Source organism: Accipiter gentilis, chromosome 4 (assembly GCF_929443795.1).
Source record: "Accipiter gentilis chromosome 4, bAccGen1.1, whole genome shotgun sequence".
NCBI classification, from domain to species: domain Eukaryota; kingdom Metazoa; phylum Chordata; class Aves; order Accipitriformes; family Accipitridae; genus Astur; species Astur gentilis.
In genome coordinates this window covers 20,028,462-20,047,137 of record NC_064883.1, presented here as the reverse complement: position 1 = coordinate 20,047,137, position 18,676 = coordinate 20,028,462, and the positions used below count along the sequence as shown (strand labels likewise).

At 38.5% G+C, this 18,676-nt stretch overlaps 1 protein-coding gene across 6 annotated transcripts in view; it reads right to left on the bottom strand.

Moving 5' to 3' along the window:
• SLC25A13 (solute carrier family 25 member 13) overlaps positions 1-18,676 on the bottom strand; it is a 105,120-nt gene that overhangs the window by 76,372 nt on the left and 10,072 nt on the right. For all 6 annotated transcript variants that reach the window (XM_049798832.1, XM_049798833.1, XM_049798829.1 and 3 more), the window contains one exon: positions 3,474-3,527. Coding sequence is in view for 4 of the 6 variants with exons in the window: in XM_049798829.1 (XP_049654786.1) it covers positions 3,474-3,527 (54 nt within the window). In the remaining 2 variants the exon portion in view is untranslated. The remainder of the gene's footprint in view (positions 1-3,473; positions 3,528-18,676) is intronic.

The window sequence follows — 18,676 nt, the reverse complement described above, 5'->3', positions numbered from 1 at the left end:
ATAAACCATTGTTGCAGCTCCCCACAGAGCATTATCCACACCAAAGTAATAAATAAATTAGATGCCTATTGCTATGTTGTAGCATACTTCAAAAACACATTTTGTTTTACACTGCTATGGCTCTGCTAAGGAAAGGAAAGGAAACCGCCAGTTTTCATTTCGTAGAGTCACACTGGTGCCTGCAGAGTACCGTTATACCTGCTGCAGGCATATAACTCTCAGAGGGATGCCAAAGTGTAACAGTAAGTAGATTATTTTCTTCTAGTGTTATATAAATACAGTCTTCAGGTACAGCAATATCTTCAAGAAACAAGGCTTCAGAGAACCAAGCCCAAACAAAACATAACTTGCTTTGGCATCTATATATTGGTTAACATTTAAGGATTCCTGTTTCAATAGACACTGTAACACAAGCTTTCTATTTGATACACTGCAAGGAATTTTGAATTGTATACTTTTATAAGGACTAGCAGATCAATTGATTTCAATGTAATCATTTGCAGGGAGACAGAATCTTTCAGAATCCCAGCCTCAGAAACTTTTAACACAGCTGCTATTGAGAAACGAACCAAATAAGTCAGACAGCCTATGCTTCTATATTTCATTTTTTTCATCCAGGCTAACCCCCTGCTAGGGCACTCAATAACAGAAAACAGCATAAGGTTTCAGTGTCCCCCTGTTTCTTGTCATTGTGATTTACTCGAGTGTATTTGAAATCCACTCACGTACTCCACACTACATATAGAAAATGACCTTGGAAAATGTCAGCTTGATCACTTTGACTAAAATCTAATCTCTTAGGGGTTATGGTAGAAGACTTAGAAAAAGTAGAGTTACTCTTCAAAATTATCATAACAAAAAGAGAAAAACATCAATTCTATTGGTTTTGGAGGAGAGGCGTTAAAAAAAAGGGTTCTTTACAACTGTGTTTTTCCCCACTTTGGCAATTATACCCACTGAGAATTTGATATTATACAATAGTACTTAATGGCTTTTTGGTAACTTATTTACATACATTTTAGATAGTCAAGTATTAACCAGTTCAACCCCATTTTAAATAAGATTTGCAAACATTTTATTGAGGGTTTGATGTATTAAATACACTAAAAGTTGACTGTAATCAACTGTATTTAAACTTCTAGCTTTGTATTTATTTCTAGTATTCCTACTTGGCAATCATATTTTTTAATACTTAATTGAAGTAGAAAGAATGGCTGTTATGTTATTTTACAAGTGAAGATTCCACAATCCGCAGAAGCAACTGTATTGGCCTCACCATGTAGAAGCAGCTTAATTAACACTCTGGCCATAGCTCATCTGTAGAGCACAAAACAACATACCACATTCACTCATCCTTCTTCCCTCTTAGTAGGAACCAGCAGGACAATTCCTGTATTACACTGAACAAAATGTTTACCTCATATTTCATTACTTTACTTTACTGAGACCCCTTCTTTTCAGTGGAAGGGGAAGCGGAAAAGGATGAAAAGGAGCTGGAGGTGGTATTTAGTGTGCTCAACCACAACCCATTCAATCCACCAAAACTGAAAGCTGAGGGAGCTACAATCTTTAGAAACACCAGAGAAGTGAATACCTACAGGCAGGTGGGAAACAATTTTCACACTATTCTCAGCAAACCAACCAACCAACCCACCCCACCACAACTGAGTGCTGCCTTGTATTGCAGAAGGGACCAGGATTCTCTCTACTGTGTTTACTCTCTTCCTCAATGCTGCCACCTTCTCAGGTCAGCAGTCTACTCCCTGTCCGCCTTTTCTGCTGCCTTGCTCCTACTCTTCAAGCATTTACCTTTAAAATCACATTATCCCATCCTTTTTCAAGTCTTTTTGCTCTCCTGACAAACACAAGTTCCGGGACTTCATAAGTTAAATCCTGCCCTCCTCAACTGAAAATCTGATTTCAGAGCTATAAATACTGACAGTATATGACAAAGCTATAAATACTGGCAGTATACATAGTGACACCCACACATATTGGTAATAATAGCTCACAAGGGACAATGGAAAACATGCTAAGAAGTGCATGGAGAGTGGGGCATGATGCTGGAAAAAGGGAAGGTGGAGGGAGGCACTTGGAAAGATATGAGCTCTGTGAGGCAATCATCACCTTCATAATAATAATTCAGATACAACAGCTCCCTGTAGCACTGTGGCACCTACCTCAAATATCTTCTCTGCGCCCACCAATTCCTGTTCTCTTTTTTCATACCAGACTACCAAACTAATACAGACACTGTACTAATAAATCTTCAGAAGGTTAGGAATAGTTATTTAGATTTAGGAAATGGGTCAAAGAAAGCCAATTTCCAGCAAAACATTAAAGCACACTTCTCCCAAGTATACAAGCAAGTACACAAGTCATTTCTTTACTTGCACACTTCTATAGCAGGCCAACACAGAAGGAATTCATCGTGGTTTAACCCCAGCCAGTAACTAAGGACCACACAGCTGCTCGCTCACCCCTCCACACCCAGTGGGATGAGGAGAGAATCAGGAAAAAAAAAGGTAAAACTCGTGGATTGAGGTAAGAACAGTTTAATAGGACAGAAAGGAAGAGAATAATGATGTTGATGATAATAATAATAATAAAATTACAATAATAATACTAAAAGGATTAGAATATACAAAACAAGTGATGCACAATGCAATTGCTCACCACTCGCCAACTGATGCCCAGTTAGTTCCCTAGCAGCAATTCCCCCCAGGCCAACTCCCCCCAGTTCATATACTGGGTATGATGCCCCATGGTATGGAATACCCCTTTGGCCAGTTTGGGTCAGCTGCCCTGGCTGTGTCCCTTCCCAACTTCTTGTGCCCCTCCAGCCTTCTTGCTGGTTGGGCATGAGAAGCTGAAAAATCCTTCACTTAGTCTAAATGCTACTTAGCAACAACTGAAAACATCAGTGTGTATCAGCATTTTTCTCATACTGAATCCAAAACATAACACTATACCAGCTACTAGAAAGAAAATTAACTCTATCCCAGCTGAAACCAGGAGAGAATTTTATTTAAATAATAAATATGGCCACCACTTCACAAGGTGATCTTCCCAACACTTCTACAAATTACAAAAGCAGAGATAACCCTGAAGGAAGGAAGGAAGCAAGGATGCGAGAAGAAAGTTTACAAAATGGTCTAACAGCAAGGTGTCTACACGAACATTTTACTATGTGTAGGAACAATATAGAAACTCCCACCACATTCTCCGAACAAAGCGGTTTTTTTCTAAGATAGTAATACTTCTTCTGAGTCAATACAATAATCACTCAGGAATATATCTGACTTCTTGGTGAGCATTGTTCAATTCTGATAATGGTATTTAAGTCTAACATGGTAATAATACAGTGAATGATTAACGGTTGGAAAAACTATCAAGAGTTGTATGCTGCAATAAAGTAGCAAAAGATATAAAAAATTTAAGCAAAAAGAGTAAAATATTTACTTTATACATACCTTCAAAAATATTGTTTTCAACTCAGCTGGATCAGCTCTCTTGGTTAGAGCCACCTACAAGTAAATAAGATTACATTAATATGCATAATCTATAAAAAAGATGTTAAAGTGCCATTTAAAAGGAAGAATTCGAACAACAGAATAAGTGATGAAAATAAATGTTCACCTTAGATAAATTAGGTACTACTTTAGCTGGCCATGCTTATTTTACTCATTTCACATTTACACTAAGTTATTCAACATTTTTGTTGTAACTGCTTCCCTTATGCAACCCTGCAATCCTTAAACAAGCGCACATTAACAAGCCATAAAGATATTCAAGTATCAAATCTTTTCAACATACCTCTCTGCTGGGATTCGGCATTATACCATCTTTACCATATAGATTTTTATACTTCCAGCATCTTTCACCTAAGGATTTCAGAGTACCATACGCAGCCCCCAGCTGATAGATGGCAAGAATAAAATACTCAGACTTACAAACTTGTCCAAGAAAACAACTCCCTAAAAGACTGAATTCCAATGTAATTATTTGGTTTATTGGTACTTCTACTTCCTACTTCTACCATTTTAAACTATTTAAATTTACAGTGTAGACCTTTTTGATGAGATGAATTCAGGAAGCACAGTATCTACACTTTTCTGCAGATCAGACAACTAGCCAGTTTCCAACTAAAACCTAAGTTATACATATATATATAAAATATATATAAATATCTAAAAGATATATATATATCTCACCACAAACCCAAAGAAATAGGATTTTTTTTCCCCAAAACACTCAATTACAAAACTTTCTATATCAACTATGGAGAGTAAGCCCATCACTGTTTTCCTTGTTGACATACCAGGCCATCCATTTGCTGCTTTTGGCAGTAAGAGGATTCATCCCCTCAGTCTGTGCCTGCTCTAGAGTTTCCCTTTCTTCCTTCAGGATACTTTGATAAAATCTTGCTTGCCAACATAATAACCATCATCTGGTAAGTCAATTCAGCACATAAATCTATTTCTAATTAAAAAAAAATTACTCTGCAAGCAAACCTGGATTTTCAAAACACTTGTGAAAACATCTCTGTAATGGTGAATAAACAGCCAAGGGGCAAGACGCAAAAATCTTACCCTCACCTAAGAATTAAACGTCAGAAATGTTATGAATGAAACGTGACCAATTACTTTCTTGACTCTCCAGAGTAATGGTAGACTGTAAAAGCGAATGCGACTGCAAGTGCATTTCTAGTAGCACACTAGACTACTGCAGAAAATGGTAGGAATCTGTATAAGTCTGTACAACAGCATTATATCCTCACACGTATATTTAATGAAGAATCTTTAATAAGTTTTCCCTCACCCTAAATGGGTCATTTAAAAATTAAAAAAGACACAACTAAAAACAAAAAAAAAAAAGACAACAAAAAAAAATCCCCACAAAAAAAACCCAGAGTATTTTAAGAAAAGTGTATGAATAAGGTTTCTTATAAAATTCTAGAAGGTTTTTTTAAAAGGGAAAAACCACACCTGAAGTTATGCTAGGACTCAAATGACCAAGTCCACAGCTGGAGTCCCAATTCTGTGTTTGCACAGAAATCCGTGTGGAGGCAGTTGCAAAAAATCAAAGTGTAATTGTGAAGCTTGGAATCTAAAAATGTGTATTTTCTAAAGTACCAGCTGTCCTAAATGTAATCACTGTGTAGTAAGCAAAGATTTAATTTAAGCCCATTTGTAAAAATCTGGTACTCTAGAGTAATTGGGAACTGTGGAAAGAAAAAAACCCACCATTTCTATACTGCTGCAATCCAGAATCTTGCCACTATATAGGCAAACAAAAGACACTTCAAACACCTACAGGCATTAAAAATAAATCAATATCACAGTTCATCTGCCTTAAAGTTTAAATTTTATACTGTCCCAGAAATCTAAACCAGGGATGAAAAGAACAAAGGAAAGGGGTACATGCTGATAGCTGAACTTACACTCATTTTCCTTTGGTTTTACTGACATTAATATTTTGAGAAACTCAGGAGACAAAATATGCTCACAGCCCAGCTGCCATTTTTCAGCCCCCTTCTGATTATGGGTTGGTGGTTTTTTTACAGCAAGTTTCTTTCAAACCATATACTGAAAGACAGGCTGAAGCTCGTCAGGTCAATGAATCATAGAGGCACTGCAGAATAGCAGCCCAAGCAGTGGCTGTGGACCACAGCTTCCCTCCATTTCCCACAGTCTACTTCCACATTCTTCCATTTCCCAGGAAATAGGATAGGAAAGGGATGGTTAGCACCACATTAATTGTTTTGTCCATGTGTCATCCACCAATGTCCATTCTGAAAGGTCTATTTGACCCTAATTAAGCAAAAGAGCCTCTATTACATTATGTTACAGCTTCAGGAGGGCTGATGCTAATGCAGCCATACCAATCCTAAAAGGAGAAGTATTTAATTTAGCCTTTCATCCATCCCCAGCTGTGGGCAAAGCTGAAGCTGCACACACAGACACAAGAACTGATCCCGATGACAGGCATTACTAGCAGATTCCCCTTCTGGAAAAGGTCAAAATATCACTTTCAATACCATTCCAAAAATTGTTCCCAGTTATGTTAGCAGTTGAAGGTGGGCTAAGTAACCTGATGCCAACAAGACTGCAAGCCAACAGGTAGTGTGCCTGATGAAAAGTGACCCACAGACACAGGCCGCTTCTCCTTCAGTCAACTCAGATGATATTTACTGACTTTCATATAACTGGGCTTAGGTGATGTGTTTTGTTACTGGAAAGCCTTCTCCATTTTACTTTATCTTCTATCCATAAGAAGCCTGAGAGAAAACCAGCTATGAGCTGGTAGGCATGACATCTCTCTAGTTGCCTGAGAAGGCATTTGATAAAACAGATCCGAGGGAAATGCTTATTACTGCTCTTCACAAAGAGATGCTTTGTAACAGACACTAACGCTTAAAAAACCCCCACTAACTTTGAATAAGTAAGGTTCAGTGAAGAAATCTCTCCAACAAACATTTATTTGTAAAAAAACAGGAGACAACAGGGAGTACAGTAACTACAGTGCAGGATTATAACAAAGTCAGGAAATGCTGCAGAAGAGACTGGGATAACGTACAGAAAATGTCAGCAGGGATTTTCATTCCTAAGGTAGATACTTGGAAGTTTTAGCCAACATACTATGTGTATATGTGCATTATAATGTATGCGAAGAACCAGCCAGCACAGGCAATATAAGAACTGAATTTAAAAATGCTGAAACCCTCCCATTAGCAATGACGTTCAGCAAAGGGAGACAGAGGGTGCACAGAGAAAGGGAAAGCTCTGTACGTGAGGGACAGTAACACACGGGTTGATTTGCATGCTGGAGCTGTTCATATCCTTAGACTCCCTTGCACCTTCATCTTAATTTCAGCCCATTTTCTCCAGCAGAGCTCTTTTCTCCTTGCTGACTTATGCTCAATTTAGTGACATGCATTTTCAGTCTCACTTCCACCCTCAATAACAAATGCAAACTGAGCCTTCCCAGAAAAATAACTGTACAACGCAAGAAAGTAGAATCCATTGGGAATCAAAGAATTTTATATTACATTTCCAATCAACTCTACTAATATATTTGTCATACACATGGCAGAAGGAACAGGTTGTCAGATGGTATACGGTATCAAGAGATACAAAAGGACTAATGAAGTAGTGAGTGTGCTCCACCCAGTAAAGAACAACAACATAGGTGGGCAAGAGAAAGGGCAGTAGGAACATCAAAGTTAATGCCAATACAGCATTAACCTAATGGCAAACATAAGATGTCTGACCTTCTCACCTTTATGGTAAAGATCACTTTAGTAGCCATCATTTGGATAGAGTAGAAAGGTGATGGGGATCCAGGAACACTTGGGAATTGCTACAACATTCCAGAAAGTTTACTGGGACAACAGCAAGTCCTAACCAAAGATAAAGAGATAAACATCTCTCATGTTGTTTCTTCCTCACAGTTTGACCTTCAAGCGTGAAGGAGAAAGTTGATGGAGGTAAAGATGTCCCCCTCTACCCTGATGATCTTTAAAAACTCCTGACACCAAGCAGGTAAGATGCTGGAGAGCAGCCATTCTCCAAGCAGACAACCGGAGCTGTGGCAGGGCTGCCTCGCTGCTGGACACTAGTGAGCTCAGTCTGTTTAATTCTAGAGAACACCACCTACAGGCACATACAGAGAGAAGATGTTTGATGAAAGGCCTAACAAGTGATCACAAGCTCTAGTAGCTTCATGTTGAAATGTAGACTATTTTTTAAAAGTTCTTCCATTCTTAAACACGACTAAAGAATGCAATGTATTTGGCACCACTAAAAGACCTCAAATCAGATTGAAACCTCATGTATTCTAGAGGTATTCTTTAGTTTCATCACAAGTTATTGAGTCCACCTGTAAGACTCAAACACATGTGGCCCAGTTTATTTAAGAGGTCAGATAAGATCACCATAATGTTTCCTTCTGGCTAAGAGTATACATACACACTCAAAATGTGCCACTCCAAAGGAGATCAAACCAGGGTTTGACCTTACATTCCTGTTTAAATGAGTGACTGGAATATTGGAAACCAGTTAAAGCGCAGTTACTGGCCAAGATTGAATTCAGACCAGAAATCTATTAATACTGTGTAAGTATTATGCTAAAACAATGCTCCAGTTTGTATATTAATAAAACTAACTTGCTTACTTAGATGAGAATCACCCTTCTTCCATATTTAAACTAGTACTACCACAAACATACACAATCATTCTTCTAACCTAGCAACTCCCCTTGGTCACCTTCCATCATCACACACAGCATAAGTTACAGCAGTGTTCTGCATCAACATCTGTCCAAGGCACTGTCTCCTGTTTCAGCTGCCCCAATAACTGTTTTTCATTAGCCCAACAAGCTTCAGCATATTCTCACCTCAGCAAAAGCACTGCCATTCCTTCTGATCAACAGAATCCAAGTAAAAGAACTTGACTGTGGTCTGCAATAGAAAGTGAACTACACAGAACTCAGCATCACGGGAAAGCTTGCAAGCAAGATGTGGACCAGCTCACCAAGCAGGGAAGCAGATAACTGCAAGGAGAGCTGGCACAGAATGCAGATCAAAAAGATGTTCTTGCCAGACCTCCCTAATGGTAAGCTGAGTATTTCTCCTAGGAAAATATAATCAGATGGTATTTGGCATACCTACTCAAAGGCTTAGGGTAAGAAGCACTGTAAGAGAAGCTGGTAACTACTAAGCAGGTACATTCAGCCTGATCAGTTTGAGCACAGTCACCTTGAGACAAAAACATTTATTTTCTAAAAACAGTTCTCATCCTCAGAGTCGAACATTACAATTATGTTTTGCAAAAGTGTAACCCTACACTAAGTAGCAATTACTGCATTCCTTTATCCAATAACACCTAGCTAAGCTAAGAAAAAGAAATGTTATTAACACTAATCAACGAAGTCTTTTTAGAGCCTACAGGCTGATTCAGTATGCAGAGCTACCGAATAAACATTAATGAAACTAGACAGTTGCACAGAGACTGCTCCATACAATGGTGAAGCAGAACAAAATTTGCTAGCTAACAGACAGCAAGTCTCAGGCAAAACTATTTGCATCTATCTTCACTCTGTCACAATTATAAATCCTGGGCAATTCCCAGTTCAGCTTCTGCACCATGGTAAGTGGAAGTCTCACTTCCCCCAAATGCATCAAAGCTAACAGACTACTTTATTGGGCAATCAGCTGCTAGCTTTGATTCTACTTTCAAAGTCCCAAAGCAAATACAGCTGGCTTGTTCACAAGATGGTTCTTGCACAAGTAGATTCCCAATAAATCATAGTATTTTTGCACACAACCTGACTCAGGACCAACACACAGTTATCACTAACATATACACAGGAAAATGCTTGTCCACTTTGTCCAATGCTTCCAAGTAGGTACAGAAACAAATGTGGGAGTAGTGTATATCTTAAGGAAAACTGCTACAAGAATTTCCAATAATAGCTAATTAATGCTAGGTAAGAAGACATTTAGGCTGTGTACTTATACAATTTTCCTACTTAAAGACCTGGAAAACAAATAAGACTAGCTCGATACTAAGGTAAAAAATAGGCATTGTCAATGCTCAGCAAAATTGATTAATTAAAGCAAAAAGCATCATATTGTGACCAATACTATTGACTCCAAACTCTAAGCATGTATCAGAAGATGCAGTTAGGAACAAACCAGACTATTAGTTTGTAGTCAGCCTCTGGACTAGGACAAGGATGCAACTGCTGTCATTCCTACAACAAAACATGATGCACTACACAACAGTGAGAAGCTGAACCTGAAACCAACTCTTTGTGAAAAACAGAAATTTCTCCTTCACTTGTCATGTTGGTATCAGAAAAAGCTCAGCTCTCCAATCACTTTCTCTACCTACCTATCATAAACTGCTACAGTATTCTGACTGCATCAGCCCATCTTCTTCCTCAAAGTAATATTTCCTATTGTCTCATATCTCCTCTGTAACATGTTTTCACTCAGATGATCTTCAGGACTGTGATGCAAAGACACACAAGCAAGCTAATTTGCTATGGCCATTATGTAATATTTACATATCCCAATGTATCTCAGCAAACTAGAGCTCACCACTCACTTGAAGAAATGCAATAATTATACATGTCCTGGTTTCAGCTGGGATAGAGTTAATTTTCTTTCTAGTAGCTGGTATAGTGTTATGTTTTGGATTCAGTACGAGAAGAATGTTGATAACACACTGATGTTTTCAGTTGTTGCCAAGTAGTGTTTATATTAAGTCAAGGATTTTTCAGCTTCTCATGCCCAGCCAGCAAGAAGGCTGGAGGGGCACAAGAAGTTGGGAAGGGACACAGCCAGGACAGCTGACCCAAACTGGCCAAAGGGATATTCCATACCATGGGATGTTATGTCCAGTATGTAAACTGGGGGGACTTGGCCTGGGGGTGCAGATTGCTGCTCGGGAACTAACTCGGCATCAGTCAGCGAGTGGTGAGCAATTGCATTGTGCATCACTTGTTTTGTTCCAATCCTTTTAGTATTATTATTGTAATTTTATTATTATTATCATCATCATCATTATTCTCTTCCTTTCTGTCCTATTAAACTGTTCTTACCTCAACCCACGAGTTTTACTCTTTTTTTTCTGATTCTCTCCCCCATCCCACTGGGTGGGGGGGGGAAGTGAGTGAGCAGCTGCATAGTGCTTAGTTGCTGGCTGGGGTTAAACCAGAACAATACATATTAAGGGCTCTTCAGTAAAAAAGTTTATTTCAAATAAGCTATTAATGAGAATGGTCAAATGATGGTTCCATCAACTCATGGGTATCTTTCAAAAATACCTCCCTCCTGCTCACCATAGATGGATGGGATGATAGAAGCTAACATTGTTACTTTGCTCTCCCTTTTGCTTCCTTACACCTTTCAGAAATGGAGGCATATCTACACATAATGAATGTCAACCTGCTAAAACATATTTGCTGGCTATCTCAGCCCAGTTTAAACTTTCCTTTTTGATTCTCCCAGGGCTTATTCTGTTACAATGCACCATACAACCAGTGCATTGACCATAAGCTCAAGACATCAACTGCCTCACGTTCATCTTCCAAAAGCAGTCCTCCCAGTGCCAGCAATTCATCTTCTAGAGCTAAACTTCAGGCTTACATCTTGCAGGAAAATAGTCATCTCATCCAAAGAAGCAAAGGATAGAAAAATTCTCCAGTGTAACAGCAAGAACAAAAGTAGTTCCTGGAGGAAGCAGATTAGATAGCTGTTATCACTCAAAAATTGTCAGGGAGAAGTAGCAGACTATTAGGGCAGCATAAAGTTTATCTGGCACCCAATGTTATTAGCATAAAATATGTATTTGGACCAGGATTAAGCAACGGGTAAGCGGCAATTAAGACACAAGGCCATTTAACACTATGGTTCTCACAAGGTGACACCTTCAGGAAGCATCGTCTCACAGCTATGCAGAGCACCAGTGACCTCTGGGAAAGCCATCACTGAATGCAACATATAAGCTACTAACGAGCCTCTCCAAGGTCCTGGTGCTCACGGCACTCAAGGATCCCAGCAGCTCACAGCTCAACAGAGACAATCACTCCTGGTTTCACCTGGCTTTTAGCTCCAGCCTCCAACACCCAAATGCTTAGTCCCCCCAGCATGGTACAAAGCAGCTTTTACAGCCTAAATGATCAGGTTCTTCTACCATGACAAGTCACAAATCAAAAGATTCAAAACAATAGATATAATGCTTCACCACCAGGGAACTTCTTGAGAGTGCTGCACCGCACCTGACGCCATGGAGTGCTGACAGCAACCTAAAAAGATGCGTCCCATATTTTATGTGACACCTTCAAAAATTACAGAACCAAGACAGCAAACAATGGCAGAAATAGACACCCTGAACAGTGTTACAGAAGGTTTCTCTGTGATTTTCTCTACCAGATGTCAATGCAATGGAAGTTATACTGTGACACAAGGTCCCAGTGAGTGAGCAGGATCATTTGCAGCAATAAACAAAAAAACTGCTGCCCTTTGAAGAAAGCAAGCCTGGAGCAGCGCCATACAGGGGTATAGTAACAGGATGATCTGCTCTGAGGTAAGAGATACTACTACTTCTGTAATAAGGAAAAAAAATATTATATGGATGTGCAATCAGTGTCTAAAAACTTATGGAAGGGTCTGTCTCAAGTTGTTGCTAGAGTAACTGTTGTTATTTGTGACTTCATGCTTGTGAATGAGCAAGTAAAAGAAATGTGCTGGAGAAAAGTTCCTATACATTACACGTCTTGACTAATAATTGCATGACAGGAATTATGTAGGAATAACTGACAGGTAAATGTATTTTGTTTCAGTGTTGTGTTTTCTTCTTTGAACACAGAAGTTCACTTTTCAAGATCCTATTTATAATCAAATCCATCTATTCAACTCTATTGAAAATGCTACAGCTCAGCAGCTCAGAGAACTGGGGAGGGTGTGGGAGTGGGCATGAATCCCTATGTGTGCATGGATCCAATTCTACAACCTTAAAAAGAACAAAAGACAACTGCACAATGGAAACAGCACCACACACACAAAGCTAACTTATTAAAGGCTATAAATGATGAGACTCAAAGAAAATCTTAAGTCCTGTGGTCAGGAACCCTTCCTCATAGCTAACAAAAATCACAGCAGCATTCCGTCACATACTTAGGCAAATAATAACACTGTGCTACTTGAAACAATAAGGTAAAAAAAAAAGGTTCTTTTTTCTTTTCTTTTTTTGTCTGTTCAGCACTCAGCATAGTGGAGTATTGGGTCATGGGGAGCATGCCCATGCTCTGTAAAAGCTGGAAGAGTCACAATAACTATCCACCTTCCAGATAAACATGCTAGTCAACCTCTGACTATGGAAAACCCAGACTTTCAAATAACAAAGTCTCTCTCTCTCCCTTAAAGACTTTTGCCTGTCATCTCAAAATACATGCCAAAATACAAGTTTGCAAACACGGTCTCTTTTCCCTGCAAGCAACGGTATCACCGTTTGTCCAACTCCCATCAGACAGGTTTCAGTTTAAAATTATGAAATCAACTCCCTAAAGACAGGGCAATTATGAAGTAAAGGCAGTTTAACATTTTCTTTTACAATTCTTATCTTCAGTATTAACAATAAACAAATGCTTGGTGCTTAAATATTAGCAGATTACACAGTTACCACAGGCCACTGTGGCCACGTAACCTTCATTCTTGCTAAGAGCTTGAACAGAAAGTTGAAGCTATCAAAGAACGTATTTGGAAATAATTTGCAGTTTCATGTGGGAATATTAAATAATCCAATGAAGACCTAAATCGTTTATGTAAGGCAGTAACTGTAATACTAAAGGTTTATCTGCCAGTGACTTGCCGCAACTCAGTCAAAATTGTTAAAGAGTTCACAATAACTCTCTGTAATTTGCAAAAGTTGTAAGATACCTGACAACAATAATTAAAAACTTCTCATCTCCTTAACAAACTGCAGAAACATTTCCAGCATTTTAATACATTTTAATTAGAAACTATTCTGATTTTAGCTTGAATGATTTTGGCTTCTCACCTGTGAGTCTATTTTATTACATATATTTGCATAAAGCAATAACTGTTTCATTAAAGCATTAAATTTACTTCTGCTGCACTGCCCTCAGAATATTTTTGTGAGATCATTTGGTTGCAGTGGAAATTATGATGATGTCAAACTGAGCATTTTGATTTAAAGACAGGAATTAAAAAAAAAAAAAATCCTAAAATTACTTTCAGGCAGATATCTTTAGCAGTGTGGAAAACAGAATTAAATCTCCCCCCCCCTCCAAGAAAGAGATTTCCATTTTCTTAGGGGGCACTGCAGTTAAACTAAAATCTAAAAATACCAGATTAACCAAACACAGAGCAGAGTTTAAGATATTAGAGAAATTCTAGCACTATTCATTCAATTTCTCATTAACCAGGAGTTCTTCCATTTCATTCCTTGGACACTTGGGTTGATATCAGCACCCTGACATCACCAAATGAATTCAGAGCAGTACATCAGCTGTCCCGCAGTATGCTACTGGTATCAGCTGACAATCTAGTTCACTTTTTGTCATCAACTGTCAAAAACGTAGTAAAATTCCAAAAACTTCTGACCAGTTGATCCAGCCCTTTGAAATGCAAAAAATTAATGCTTTGCCTCATAAAAACGCTGGGTGATCAAGCAGTGATTACTCCTGACAGCTTTTGCAATCTGTGCCAGCCCAGGAAGTCTTCAAACAGTGAACAGAAAAGCCAGGAGACCTCACACTAGTTTTCATTATATATCCCTTTGTTTAATCAAACTGTAGGTCACACACAACACAAAGTACCTCCAGGTTTTCAAAGCCACAAAAGAATTGTAGACACATATTCTGTATAAAACTTTCTAAAAACATGGAAGGAAAATAAGTGTTTGACAGTCTTTTTGTGCATATTTTGCTAAGCTCCTTACAACATTTTCAAAAGTTCAGTTCCCTCTTTCCCTCCTTCCCTCCCCACTCATCCAGAGAAAAAAAGGGAAAAAGCTGGTTCACTATCCTTAACTCGTCAATAGCACACAGAATAAGGAACTATTAAGTGCTATTTTAATTATACAGTATTTGGGTTGAATGTTTACACACTTGAGAATTAAGTATTCTGGTTTGGGCTATTCTGATATCGGAGATACTGAATCTGTAAGTTACGTGTAATGGAACACGAAAAGCAAATTGCAGTAAGTTTACAGTCACTATCATTTTCTACTGTGATAAGACAAGAGAAACCCAAAACTTTTGTAGTACAATGTTCACAATGCAGAAGAGACTGAACCCACTGCTTCACACCAGTCTTCAAAGTAAAGATGCAGACCAAGTAACTGATTTGGGTGTATGAACAGAGTAAAAGCAATTGTAGAAAGTTTGTTGTTGCCATGTTTTCCTTTTTGAACAGCATCAACACGGGACTAATTCATGATCTTTTACAAAGTAGTTTCCAGTTAGACTGACACACAATGGCAAGCAGCGTTAGACAGGTGAAGTGACAGGAAGGAGGAAGGCTGACTTGATGTCAGTGACAAAAACTATTTTAATGGAAATGTGAAATTATTCAAAAATTTCTTCCCCTAAACACGTGAAGATTTCTCTAGTCAGATTCAGACTGCACAATGGGCTGAGAGCAGGAATCAGCCAGACACAGTATTTTTACATACCATGTTTTTTCTAATGGCTTTTCATACTTGGTGCCTCACTTAAAGGTTTCTTCTGCCAAAGATCTGTTAAATCAGTGATGTTCCATCAAACAGTAGTTGTCAAACATGATAAAGACCTACAATAATAAAATACGTGACCAAGAGGTTTTAGTAGCCAAGGATCCAGGGAAGAGTGGAAACAGGCCATATTTCCAAGGCACAGAAAGATGACAATAATAACGAGCAGCCTGCTGTTTGTTCAGTAATACTAATTTTCAGACCTCTTTTCTTCTATCCTAAAATCAGACCTATGTATCAGGTCACGCAATGGATGGATGTGACAGGAAAGTCACATAACAAAGGACAGACGATAATGCTTGACTGCTACTGCAGAACATACCTTTCAATTTAAGTCCTTTAAGCAAGGAGCCTCCCACCCTGCTACTGATGCAGGACAACATCCTACTCTATCTCCCTCACCGTACCACCACACACCAGACCAGGGACTCGACTAAGAAGCTGTAGTGTGCACCTGGCATAAAAGAACTGCAGAAAAAATGCAAAACACTACCACAAACACGCAGAAGTAGGAAGAAGCATTAAGGCAGCGTAGGAAACCATGTGTGCACACCTCCAAACCAGAGTTGTGTGCACAGACATGGAATCTTTGTGTCATGATCCTGCTGATGGCCTTTTATGCTTTGGAGATGTTACTTGCATTTTGAGTAACACCTATCAGTCTTTGATGAAGGATGTAGCCAGATGCCACTCAAACTACTCAAACACTGAATAATTCACTCTAATTTACTCCTTAAAAACTATTATAATTTACTGCTTTACTTAGATGAAGGGGGCACATTTGCTAACTTCCCAGAATTAAATATCTATTAACTGAGGCAAAAACCCCAAACCCCAAATAAGTGATGGTTCTATTGGCTGAGACAGTTCAGGGAAGCTGGGATAAGAAACAGCAACTTAAATATGAAGACAATTAGAATTTATTCTTCCTAGTGGCTCGATGATTGGCATTTGGCTCAGGATCATCCTTGTGAAAGCATTCTCCCCTGTTGACTAAGTGCACTTTTAGACAGCATGCAAACACTATCAGGAAGAAAGTAGAAAAAAATGTGTGCCCTGCTATGACTCCATATTCTGAAATCTACATACATTTTTCCCAGTATACAATGTCAGAAAGAAAAACAAAGAACAGAGAGTGCTAGTTGTTGTTCTCTCCTCATCTTGTAAAGCCAGCCCTAAGAAAAAACTCCAACCTGCCAAGGAACCTTCTTTGAACCTTCCATTTCCTGATAAGTTTAAACTTATCTTCTCCAATAGAAACGAAGCTCGGCTCCAGGTAAGAACATTTTTAAATATTCAGTGAATAAATACCAGGTAGTATTCACCTACAGAAACTGAAATACATGAAAAGATAAATACAAAATTGTGCATGAAGCTGGAAAAATCTGTGGTCAATAGCATTTTACACAACAATCTGAATTCCAGTAAATCAATTTCAATTATGAAGGAAGTACCAACAAGATTAGTGTCACAAATGGAGAGAGAGAAAGAATAAATGCTATTGGGGAAATAACAAATGAAATTCACATACATAAGATCACTGTTCTCGTCCTTTTCCTAAAGTTTTCAGTTTAAGAAAAATTTGTTCAACTATACCAGAAATATACAGACTTTCATCTCCTATGCTTCCCCCTCTGTGCAGTTCCACAACTACTCAAAAATATTATTTTTAATTTTCTCAACACCTGTTTAGCTCAAGGGCCAAGGTTTTAATACTCCAGAACACTAATTAGGTAAAGGCATCTGAAGGAGGAGGGGAAAAAAATCTGCTTCTACCTATTTATAAGGTTGGCTAATAACTATGGTCATCTAGCTACACAACACCTTCTTCCGTATTCCAGCTTTGGAATTAAGGTTGCTCTTTGCAATTCTTCAATTGCCCTAATCATCAAGGACATAAAAATCATGGTTGTAAAAAGCACATGTATTACCCTTCTGATAGGTCCCCATAATTGCAAAAATAGCCTTTAAAAGCCTTGAAATTTTTATACTGATGAGAAATTTTTTAAAAACTAGACTTTAAGAGTTTGAGGGTATATTACCTTCACATAGGATTGATTTATAGTGGGACCTGAAGATTGGAAAAAAATTAAAGACTACATGCTAATACCCTTCAAGCAAAACTATCTTCTTAATATTTCTCTTTTGAACAGAAGACATAATCAAGTTCCAGCTATATAATTTGTGGCTAATCTCAATATAACCTTAAGACAGTTCTACAGATAACTGCAACTCTAGGATTGTCATTGTGGGCTTACCAAAACTTGGACCTTAGCAGGTGAATTTAATTCTGTATTCTGGCAGCTTTTAGAAAATAAGACATGCTGGTCAAAAAGCATTTGATGTGCTTTAAAAAGGTCAGTTTCTGAAAGACCCTTCTTCAATTTACAACTTATCATTAACCATTTGCCTCCCTGATCAGTCTGTTTTGCTGTCAGACAGACATTCCTGTCCCAGATACCTGAGAGAGGTGCTGGAGCAGTACATTCTTTATCTGCTTTCTGTGAAGCACTGCACTTCACAAGAAAGGTGATCCTACATGCCTGAGTAAAGACACATGTCTGTGTGTTTCTCTCCACATTACATCAAATTTAATTAACCTAGCAGTATGCAAGAAGATCCAGTGTTAACATCTTTTTTTCACTATTTGCACCTGCATTTAATCAAAGAGTAGTAATAATTCAAACAGCACTATATGGCTGGGAAGTCTTCACTTGTCTTAAGGACAGTTTGTGGAGCAAGAATTAACAGTTTCAAGAGCAGTTATCTGTCCTATTCATTGCAATTACAGCCACCTAAAATATTAACAGTAAGAATGCTAAAAAATGTGGAAAGACTAGTAGACAAGACAGACTGATATGAAAATCTGCAACTTCTACTGAAAACAAGAGGCTATTCGGACACTAGTTGACCGAGAGCTTGGCGAAAACCAAAATTGTCACCTCTCAGCTTCCACAGCAAACAGCGTGGTGTAACTATGCCCTGCCTAAAACCAAATGAAGCTCTAACTGATGGCAAGCCTCAGGTCTTCCAAAAAGCCTACATGTAAATTCAGTAAACTCCAGCAATGGTGCTTGAGAAGGAACACAAACTGTCAGGCATAAGAAAGGCTGCTACAGGGACAAAAACACTCTCTATCCCACAGATGGATGTGGATAGTAAAGAAAATCTGTCACTTGAGAATGGAAATGTATTTTAGAATAACTAAAGCAATCACAAGTTGCAGTAGTACTATTTATTACAATAAACTCAGATTGGATAAGTTTTCCAAATACGATATCTGGGTTAAGAAAAACAATACAATGACGAGTCCCATAAAAGGTCCCAGGTGCCTGTTCCCAGAAGGATATAAGCCTCCCTCCAGCTTTGGCCCAAAGCCTTTGAGAGCGGGTCTCCTGCTGAAGGGATGAACA